General features: G+C 33.0%; 1 protein-coding gene across 1 annotated transcript; it reads right to left on the bottom strand.

Annotated features, from left to right (window-relative positions):
• Positions 1-4,823: 4,823 nt before the first annotated feature.
• LOC143628969 (COP9 signalosome complex subunit 1-like) lies at positions 4,824-10,600 on the bottom strand. Its single transcript, XM_077098390.1, has 6 exons — positions 10,174-10,600; positions 6,151-6,471; positions 5,955-6,071; positions 5,792-5,877; positions 5,134-5,368; positions 4,824-5,050 (listed from the first exon to the last, which is right to left on the bottom strand). The coding sequence occupies exons 1-6, from the start codon at positions 10,549-10,551 to the stop codon at positions 4,874-4,876; spliced, it is 1,314 nt and encodes a 437-aa protein (XP_076954505.1). The 5' UTR covers positions 10,552-10,600; the 3' UTR covers positions 4,824-4,873.
• Positions 10,601-11,741: the final 1,141 nt, after the last annotated feature.

Genomic DNA, 11,741 nt, shown 5'->3' with positions numbered 1-11,741 from the left:
AAAAAAATCCAGCTCTTACATGGTTAATAATTTAGTTTGGGCTATGAAAGAATATATATTAATTTGGGGTGTTCACTTTTAAAATTTTTTGAGAGCATAACTGACCAACTAAATCTAACTAATATATTAAAGCAACACAATTTTGTCCACATGTACTTCACCTAGGTTGTCCACATAGACTTCCATGTCATCAACCTTCCATAAATCTAATTTCCACATATTCACAATAAAATTTTAATCAATGATATTGACTTTTATATTTTTGTAACTTATTAATATAATTATAATATTAATTATTCTAATTATTGTTAGAATTAAAAAACTTATTAAATTTACTAGGTTTAAATTGTTCATCGTTGCTTCTTTAAAAGACACATGCTTCGTTCAAAAATCATAACGCTCCCCATCGTTTGTAACCAGATTCTTCGCCTCATCTATAACCATCTTCATGATTTGTCGGTTTCATAATTCAAACAACATCAAATATGTTCATCGTTTGCAATTATCAAGTATGATTTATATTTTAGTGTTTAATCGATTTTTGTGAAGAACAACATCAAATTGATTCATTGTTATTGGATTTAAGGTTTAACTGCATGATTTTTTATACTAACGGTTAATAGATTTAATATTTAATCTATTCCTATTAATCGATTTATGTTTTAATCTATTTAGGGTTTAAAGATATGATTTTTAATAAATTATCGGTTAATCGATATGATGTTTAATATGTTTGTTACTTAAAATTATGTTTATATATTGTGATTTTTTGTTCCTAATACGTCTTTTTCCAAGTCTCACTGATATTAATTTATTTTTATAACCTATCAATTTAATATTTGAAAATCTTATTATATATGGATAGGAACCTAACTGTTATAATAATTAAAATATTAGTTTATTATATTTAACACGTCCCTTTATTTGGTATAATATTAGTCAAACAATAGTAATTGTTTAACGGGCATTTATTAATCAATACACAAAAAAAAATCATAATTCAATTTAAAAATTTTTAATCTTTCATTTTATACTAGCTGACTTTATTTAAATATGTTAAGTTTAAAAGTTTAAACACCTAATCAATTAACTTTATAAATTTAGAAACAAATGGTTATATCTTATAAATTGTTTAAATGCTTTTTGAAAACTCTTAAATTTTTGAAATAAATGTCTGTTTTATAGGTTTGATTAACTCATTAAATTTTAAACGGTTTCACCATAAAATAAATATTTCTCAAAATAGAATGAAAACTTTCATTACTATTCATTCCAAATTATTTATAGAAATTATTAAAATTAAAATCTTTTTAAACAACTTATATATGCATTCTAATTAACAAAATATTTAATTTGTAACTAATTCAAATACGGGTTTCATTATTATTAATTTTGCAGTAATTTATGATATAAATTGAGGCATTGTTTGAATTTGTAACTAATTTGAGGTGTTGTATTCATAGGTTTTGACATTTTACTGGTTCCAAATTCCTTTGGATAACATGAACACCATCAAGGTATGCTTTCTTCAATTATTTCTATGTAAAGTTTTTCTTTTTATTAATTAATTTCCTTATCACTAATTGTTTATTTTTTTTCTAATGTATCTGTGTTGAAATTTACACAATGTTTATTTTTGTTATATTTCAGTTATTGTGTATGAGGCATGACATTTTGGATGTTGATTTAATTAGACGATTAACTTTCAATTAATATGTGTTTTTTGTTCTCATGTTATAAGTTATAAAGATGTTTTAACTTTTTATTTATCTTTGTTAGTATTTGTATGGTTTTGTATTTGAATTAAAGTAACAATTTAATGTCTCATAATTTATGTAAAAGTATCATTTTTTTATATATAAATACGACATTTGCATTTTACTAAATTTATAATATACACATATATATTACGTTTTAAATATGTTCTACCCGTGTGTAACACGGGCCCTATCCTAGTATGCATAATATTACTGAAACTAAATGGGTTAAAATATAGGTCAGTGACGGAACTAAAACATTTTAACTAGAGGGTCACAAATTGTTCGTTTTGCATCCACATGTAAATATCAAGGCCATATTATTAAGTATTGCTTCCTTACTTTTTCTCGTTTATTAGATAAATAATCATTAATCGTCTTACGCAAAATAAGATCACCAATAATTTAACTTTTCAAAAAAGTTTAACCTTTCTAGCCCTCTTTATATATTGGTTTCACATGCATTCTTAAAAGATAGGATAGACTTAACAATTGTTTAAGATTTTTCTTACAAACATATACTTTTAGATAAATATTTTAAAAGAAATAAATATCTTTTGTTAATTAAGAAATACATCAAGTCATATAAATATGTGGCATGTAAAATTAATAAGCCGATATATAAAACAAAATAGAAAACAAAATAATTAGATAGAATTAGAAGATAAAAAAGGCATTAGTCATATTAATTCATTTAGTAATACCTTTAATAATAAACACAAACTAAAAACAAATTTACACATTAAAAAAAAAGACGTGTGCATAAAATGACTATTGATAGGTTGTGTCAGAGACTTCCAAGCTATAATTAATAATAAAATAATAATGTTCTCTTCAAACAACCATCTTCTTCTTCATTTTACTACCCTTGCAACTCATCTCACAAACTCATGCCATCGTAAAAAATAGTTTTAAAACATATAAAAAATTTCAAACCCCTAAAAATTACGTATCTTGGCCGGTTGTCCGGCTCGTCCTACCCTAGAGCCGGGCCTGGGTATGACACTAGCCTTATAAAATAGAGGAAGTGACTATATAAATTGTATGAGACACAAATCATACAGATCATAGTTTTTGACTATCAAGAAATTGTGCAATGTGAACCATGGTCATATACTCATACGGCTCTTATAACCATTTTTCGTAACATCGTCATGAAGACGAATCCTTAACTTGATGTATGTGATACTTTGATGCTCCCTACCTATGTTGATACAGTTGAATGTTGCCATTTCAACATCTTGCATCATATTGATATATATTAAATTGGTAGACTTCATTTTACTTCAAACACGTTGATTTATTACAAAATTGTATGTCCAATCTATAAAGTAGTCTTATTTTGCATCAACCAAAACTATATCTGGACAGACTTTGATGTACAATTTGGTGTTGGAAAGGATCTGGATGCAACTGATGAGGTACGAAAATGATCGAAGATTTTTTATGATTTTCGACTTTGATATAGGAATTCACAACTACATATTTTTCTTCGTCTGAAATATAATCAGCCTATTTAAACTACATCTAGTTAAGAGTCAATCTAATTACAATCGATCGGTTGAATAGCTTTAAAATCGATAAAATTAGGTTCTCTATTAGATAAGCATGGTTAAACTGTTTGGCCTGATGGATTATTACTTAGAATAGGGGTGTGCAGATTTCGGTCCGACCCGAAATTTTTATCAGGTCAGTCATAGGTTATCTTGTTAGAAAAATCATTAAAATTGAAACCTGGTAGTAGAAAGTCGGATCTGGTGACCTTCTCGGCGATGGAGACACAGTTAGTTATCTTTTGCTCCGATAGCTTCGTACTTGCATTTTACATGGACGAAATGAGTGACCTAAGATGCAAAATCACATGCTTCCAACTATCAACTTTGTTCCATGGCCATCAAAGAAGCGTATGAATCCATGAACACAGGAGAAGAATGGTTTATTTTTTTTGAAAGAGAAATTATAAAGAGAGTGGACGAGTCACCTTTTCTCCACCGGTAAATTGAAGTTAAAAAGCGAGAGTAATAAAATATACATGGTAATAGCTAGTGTGTATGTGATGCTTTTTTATGTGAAGTAAAAAGTAAGTACAAATCTATTAATTATCATCATTGCAATGACTTCGTAAATCAGAAAAATACACGCGTATACCTTTGAAAACTGGTTTGGATTAAATGGGTGTTTGGGTGAACTTTTAGAATTGTTTTTTTGCTGATTTGCTTTTTGAAAAGCAAAAGCCACTTTTGAAAAGCTCCAATTTGAAGTCTTTTGAGGAGCTTTCCCAAACACCTTTTGTTTTTCAAGAAACAAATAGCAAATAAGCAAGTTTTAAAAGCTCACCCAAACATCCCCTAAGTGCGTATAAAGGGTTATAGACTTGAGTAGACCTGTGAAGGCTATACCTCTACCAATTAATATTGATTTACGTTCTCGATGTTTCATCTCTCTATTTTCTTTTTCTTATTTAGCATTCTATCATCTCACTTCTCATCACCTTGGAGAAGACGATGAATTGGCGTATCTATTCTCCCACTGCTTCCCGTCTTCTACCTCATCTCTATTAGCAGTTTGCTTGTAGATGATGCCCACTCATCACACGATTTCAGTCCTTTTCTATCTCCCAGTAGCACCAAGACCGGTGATACCCGAAGTGTAACTGCTAGTAGATGACGCCCACTCATCACACGATTTCAGTCCTTTTCTATCTCCCCGTAGCACCAAGACTGGTGATACCCGAAGTGAGTCAAGCAGGCCAACCTTCGCTTCTTACAAATATGATTTCCAGGTTTCGGTCAGGGTCGGGTATTTCCCGGTTCGGGTCGGTTCGACCCAAATGCTTACCCCATCACCCCTAACTTAGAAATTAGAATCAAGCTTCAAATGTTAGTGTTCGTTATCAGATTTAAACTAGACATTTCACAAGCTGGTTCATTATCAGATTCAAATGAGGTGTGTTCCAAATCGCATGATGTAGCCGTTCAACATAAGGATAGAAACCTAAACTTTAACCACTAAAACCAGTCACAAACCAGATCATTCTGTAATAAAACCAGTTTTTATACCAAAAAAAAAACCTACTGTAAACCCAGCCCAAATTTATAAACATAAATCTTGGAAATTTAAATCTTCCTTGCTGCCTTGAGATTATAATCATGCTTAGCAAGATTCGCCCTTAGCAACATGGCCCTAACATCACGATCAAACTCAACCCCGGTTTGTAAAACCCTTTGAAAAGTGGCTTTCCTTTGATCTGCATGTCGAGCATACAGGATCTTGTTGTGTGAGTCAATTCTTGCCTGCAAACACATGGATCAATAGGTTCAGCTATATTAATGTTGACTTGTTGACCAATGCATGATTTAGTTAGTTATAACAGTACCTGAATTTGGTTGTCCGTAATTAAAGCTTCAAGTTCACTTTGTATACCAGCAACAGTGGTTTTAAAGGCATTAGCCATCATGTTCAAGTCAACAGATACAAAAGGATGTGTGTACTGAATTAGGGCTTTGTTACGGATATCAGTATAAAGTGTCTCCACATGATCATGCAAATGAATGTCCAGCAGTAGGTTTGCTTTAAGGTTCCCAAGGTAATCTAAACACGAAGCATAGTGACTGCAAAATTGCAAGAAATTCTTTTAATACAAGAAAAATCAAAATTCCTACGGTTACTCAATACATAGTTGATACATTATTTTCGAAAATTACATCTTTAGTTCAGTGACTTTCAAAAAAGTAGCACATTTAGTCCCCAGCCCTAGATGGGGCCATCTTTTTCTGTTAAATAAATGTTAAATGACTAAAATACCCCTTTACTATTAAAAATAGTAAAAGAGGAATTCTAGACATTTTTAAAAACTGAACAGAAAAAGATAACCCATCTGTGAATGGGGGGCTAAATGCGTTCTTTATTGGAAACCACTAGACTAAAGGTGTTAGTTTCGAAAAATAATGTATAAAATCCGCAACATGGGTAAACTATAGGGACCAACTGTGTAATTTCTAATAATAATCGGATCTCACAAACACAAAACATACCTTGAATAGAAATCATTGATAAGTTCCCTAACTTCAGGCACCAACTCTAAGAAGTTACGGAAGTTAATATTGTCTATTACTTTTGCCTGTTAATCAAGTATACAGTTTTATTAGATAGTGTGAGAGTAGAGTATTAAATAAACTATAAACTATATAATATTGCCTTCAACTCTGCGCGGTCAAAACTTGCAAGTGCACAAAGTCCACCATATGTTGCAACATCTTGAGCTGCAATAACTTCCGAGTAGCTGTTTCCCAATTCTGGAGCCGTTTCCAAAAACTATGAACAAACCAATGAGGTTGTAACTGTATACCAGATTAATATTTTTATGTTAAAATGTGGTTAAAAGAAAAAAGACCTTGCGGGCGGCCTGTTTGTATTTCCTAGCTTCAAGGTGAGCAAGTCCAGCAGCACATTGTAGTTTTGCAATTGTGATGGGATCTAAGTCAGATTTGTTTTGTTCTGCTTTACTGACATAGCTTGTGACATGTGCAAACTGTCCCATTTCAATGCTGACCAAAATTGCATTTAAGCACATGTGTATGATGTGTTTTGCAGTTGTGCAATAGTCACGGGTGCGAACATAATTCTTAAACGCCTCCCCAAGTGTGCCACGAGCATAATAAAAGTCTCCAAAGTCGTTGTATCCCATTCTTATGCTCTCTTTAATCAAATTTGTCTGCAACAATAATAACAAATTAGCCAAGTTGTAATCACATGACCAAATGAGTTGGTTTGGGCTAAAACTGATGACTTTGATCATCACAAGTTGTAACAGAAAGCTTAGATTTTCACAAACTGGCATTGAAACTGTGATTATCACTTAAATGCATTAGATAACTTGATTCTCTCTAGGGGTGCAAACGAGCTACTCGGGATCGGATCGATAAAAGCTAAAAGCGAGCCGAGCCTGAGCCGCAAATAAAGCTCGTTTGATTATCGAACCCGAGCTCCAGCCTAGCATAGGAAAATCATTTAGGCTCGTCAAGCCTTGTATATTTTTAAACTTGAAGACTCTTTTGGGCTTCCATGTATCAATTTCACACTGCACAGCCGAGCTTTGCTCGTTTAAGGTACTGCATACGAGCTCGAGCCTAGCTTAGGCTAGTTTGAGATTTTGCTCAACATATAGTATAATTAAAAAAAGTAGATAAAATAGTTAATAAATAAAGGAGCCCAAGCCAAGCTCAAGTTTTAGAAATAGAGCTCGAAACAAGCAGAGCTCATTGTGCCCTAATTCTCTCATTTATGATTAAAAAGGTATAATATTGCACAAACTATGTGCGTAATTGTGTGGGTACCTTACTTAAAGTGACATTTATAACTATGAACAAGATTTAAGTTTCCTAATCATAAGTTTATGCTCTCTTAAAAAATAAACTAACATATCACCAAAACTCCTAAAATTTGCTACCTAAAAAAACCAAAATCAAACAATCGGCAACCCAAACTGTAGTAAAAACTTCAACAACACTCTATTATAACAATGAATCAAAAAATTAAAAACAAATTCAAATAATAAATCACTCTGTAAGCAATAATCACATCCAGCTTCTTTTAGCTCGAGCTCCACAATTGAAGCTTGGGCTCACTTATCAAACAACCTTATTATTAAGCTCAACTCAGTCCAAGTTTTTAACGAGCCAATCTCAAGTAGCTTTCTCGTTTACACCCCTAATAACTAACCACAAGCTTTGACTTCCTAATCACAAGCCTAACTTCTCTAAACATTATAACAAAACACAAAATCATAAACTAATAACAAACAATATATTACTCTATAAGTATTAAGCTCATTCTACAACTTCTCAAGCTCGAGCTCCAGTTATCAAACAAGCTTATTTTTCAGCTCAAGCTCCACAAGTTTTTAACGCCCCAATCTCAAGTAGCTAATGAGCAGACACCCTAATAACTAAGCACAAGCTTAGAGTTTCCTAATCATAAATAAGTTCTCCAAATAAAAAGGACCTAAAATATCATAAAATTGGCAACGGTATTACAATGAATTATGAAACTAGAAACACATAACGAATAATAAATTACTCTGTAAGCAATAAGCTCATTCTCCAGATTCTCAAGCTCCACAAGTGATGCCCGGGCTCACTTATCAAACAAGGTTATTTTTAAGGTCAACTCAATTCAAGTTTTTAACAAACCAATCTCGAGTAACTAACAAGCAGCTCGGCTCACTTACACCCCTGATAACTAAGCACAAGCTTGGAGTTTCCTAATCATAACTTTAAGTTCTCCAAATAAAAACACCTTAAAATATCACCGAAACTCCTAAAATTGCTACGTAATAAGAACCAAAATCATACAATTGCAACATTCTAACAATTAAATATTAATCATGAAATCATAAACTAATAATGAACAATATATTCCTCTGCAAGCATTAAAGCTAATTCTCCAGCTTTTCGACTCTCAAGCTCCACAAGTGAAGCTCCGGCTCACTTACCAAACAAGCTTATTTATTAGCTCGGTTAAATTCAAGTTTTTAACAAGCCGATCTCGAGTAGCTAGCGAGCGACTCAGCTCGTTTACACCCCTAATAAATAAGCACAAGCTTTTAGTTTCCTAATCATAAGTTTAAGTTCTCCAAATAAAAAGGACTTAAAACATCACCAAAATCATATAATTGGTAACATTATAACAATGAATCATAAACTTAAAAACTAATAATGAAAAATATATTACTCTGGAAGTATTAAAGCTCATTCTCTAGCTTCTCGAGCTCGAGCTCACAACTGAAGCCCAGGCTCACTTATCAAACAGACTTACTTTTTACTCAACTCAATTCAAGTTCTTAACAATCCGAAATCAAGTAGCACAATCTTTAAGTTTCCTAATCACAAGTCTAAGTCCTCTAAACTTTTTAACAACTAGCAACATTCTAACAATAAATCATAAAATCATAAACTAACAACAAACAATAAATTACTCTATAAGCATCAAGCTCATTCTCCAGTTTCTCGAGCAAGCTGCACAAGTGAAGCTCAAACTCACCAAACAAGCTTATTTTTAACTCAACTCAATTCAAGTTTTTAACGAGCCGAGCTCGAGTACCTATCTGACACCCCTAATAACTAAACACAATTGGTAACACTATAACAACAAATCATATAACTAAAAACTAACAACAAATAACACATTACTCTTTAAGCATTAAGCTCAGTCTCAAACCTCTCAAGCTCGAGCTCCACAAGTGAAGCTCCGGCTCACTTACCAAGCAACCTCAATTTTAAGCTCGACTCAATTCAAGTTTTTAACAAGACAGTCCCTAATAACTAAGCACAAGCTTTGAGTTTCCTAATCATAAGTTTACGTTAAGTAAATAAAAGCACCTTAAAATATCATCAAAACTCCTAAATATACAATTGGCCACACTACAACAACAAATCATAAAACTAAAAACTAACAACAAATAGCATATTACTCTATAATCATCAAGCTCATTCTCCAGCTTCTCAAGCTCGAGCTCCACAAGTGAAGCTCTGGCTCACTTACCAAACAACCTCACTTTTAAGCTAAACTCAATTCAAGTTTTTAGCAAGCCAATCCCTAATAACTAACCACAAGCTTTGAGAGTTTCCTAATCATAAGTTTATGTTCACTAAACAAAAGCACCTTAAAATATCACCAAAACTCCTAACACTACATTATCGGGTTTAAAATACAAGGAAAAGAAATGATAAGACTGGGCAGGGGAAGAAAGGAAAAGAAATTATATACTTAAAAGGCATTCTCGAGTTAAAATAAAAGAAAAGAAGGTGTTAATTACATTCTTGAGTTAGATCGGAAGGAAAAGATAAGGAAAAAAAATTGTAACTTTACAATTATGTCCTCATAGTCAGATGGAAAAGAGAATTGAAATAAGGTAAATTAGTAATATTGTAATGGGCTATAAACTTTCCTTCACAATTAGGTCATATTTGGCTGGAAGTTTTGGAGAAAAAAAAACCCAACTTTTCTTTCCATTTTCTTTCTTTTCTTTTAAAATAAAAACTCTAAGGTGAAAAAAGAAAATTTTTCTTATCTTTTCTTTTCCAAACCCTTAAATAAAAAAACTCAAGAATGCAATGTAAATATACAATTGGCAACACTACAACAAATCATAAAACTAAAAACTAACAGCAGTCAACAAATAACATACTACTCTAAGCATCAAGCTCATCTCCAGCTTCTCAAGCTCGAGCTCTACAAGCGAAGCTCAGGCTCAAACAGCCTTATTTTTAAACTCAACTCAATTCAAGTTTCTAACAAGCCGATCTCGAATACCTAACTCTCTTAACACCCCTAACTAAGCACAAACTTTAGGTTTCCTAATAACATTAAAACAACAAATCATAAAACTATAACCTAACAAGGTATAACAAATTACTCTGTAAGCATTAAGCTCATTCTCCAGCTTCTCCTTCCTCACATCCGCTCTCCGGTCCACCGCATCCATCCAATTCACATCATTCCCATACTCTAACCCTAACCGTCCATCAATCTTCTGCACAACTTCCCTAAACAACTGCGTGTTCTCTCCCTTCTTAATCTCCACATACGCCATCCGCAGCGCCTCTAACTTCACGCTCACGTTATCGCATTTGTCCGCGATGAATAATAACCTGGATATTTTCGTACGGCCGGTGTATAACGCGGCGTACGCCTCGATGTCGAGCTGCTCGCTGCTGATGATTGGACGCCGTTGTTGTTGTTGTGGCGATGGTTCGTCGTCTCCGCCGTTGGTGAAGATCTCGTCCGTGTCCATGGCTGGTGGACTGGTGTTCGTTAGGGTTTGGATTTGAAGGTGAAGTGGAAACTGGAAAGTGGTTTAAACGGTGACGTTTTGGTGTTGAGGGTTGAGTTTATTGAGAGTGAAGGCCGAAAGCCCGTAATATATTGGGTTTTCTGAAACCCAGTAATCCGGTGCGGCATAGCCCAATAATGAATAACCGTCTAATATTATCAGTAACGCTGCAGAGATGCGCAAATCGGGTTTTTCTAATACCTGGTTCCGGGTATAGAACCGGATAGGGGTGAGCAAAAAACCGAATTAACCGAATCGAAACTGAATTAACCGAAAAAACCGTACCAAAAAAAACCGAACCAAAGCATTAACCGACGGTTAATATTTTGTTTTTTTGGAAAACCGAAATTTCGGTTTCAATTTGGGTATCCATTTTTAAAAAACCGAAAAAAAACGAACCGAACCGATTAATGATTATAAAGATTATCAAGATAATGAAGAATGGACTAAACTTTTAAGATAAATAAATAAGGTGATGAATGAAGATCGGGACTAAACTTTTATTTCTTTGTAATTTTTAAACTCTATTTAGCAACTTTGTATTCGTATAGTTCCATGTAACACGTGCCTATTTTTGTTTTTTGAATTCAATATATATGTGGACTGTGATACTCTAGTACGTTCTTATACAAGCTTAAAATATGCAGTTTTTATTTATTTTATTTTTTTGCAATGTCAACACATAATAAAAAGGACCGAAAATAACCGAACCGAAACCGAAATTAACCGAAAAATCAAAAACCGAAAAACCGAAAACCGAACGGTTTATATATTCAAATAACCGATTGCTTCGGTTTCGGTTTGGGTTTCGTCTAATAACCGTACCGAACCAAACCGTGCTCAGTCCTAGAACCGGGTTCAGGTATGAACGGAATTGGCAATATCCGGGTTGGGTTTTGGGCCTGGGTATTGTATTTAAAAACCATACCCTATGCATTGGGATTGAGTCGGGTATAGAACCGAATATTCAAAAATTGGGTATTTGAATACTAAGCACAACCCTTGATAAATATATATTATTATTTTTTATTGTTTTTGTTTATTTATTAAAATATTTTTTAATTTAATAGGTAAATGACCAATTTGCCCTTATATGAAAGGCACATGACCTGACTTAACGGAAAAAATTAACTGGGTTAGGATCAAAGGAC

Source organism: Bidens hawaiensis, unplaced genomic scaffold (genome assembly GCF_021521415.1).
Source record: "Bidens hawaiensis isolate Kalapana, Puna unplaced genomic scaffold, B.hawaiensis_p1.1 tig00005142_1, whole genome shotgun sequence".
In the NCBI taxonomy this organism is placed as follows: Eukaryota; Viridiplantae; Streptophyta; class Magnoliopsida; order Asterales; family Asteraceae; genus Bidens; species Bidens hawaiensis.
This window is presented reverse-complemented; position numbering and strand designations above follow the sequence as displayed.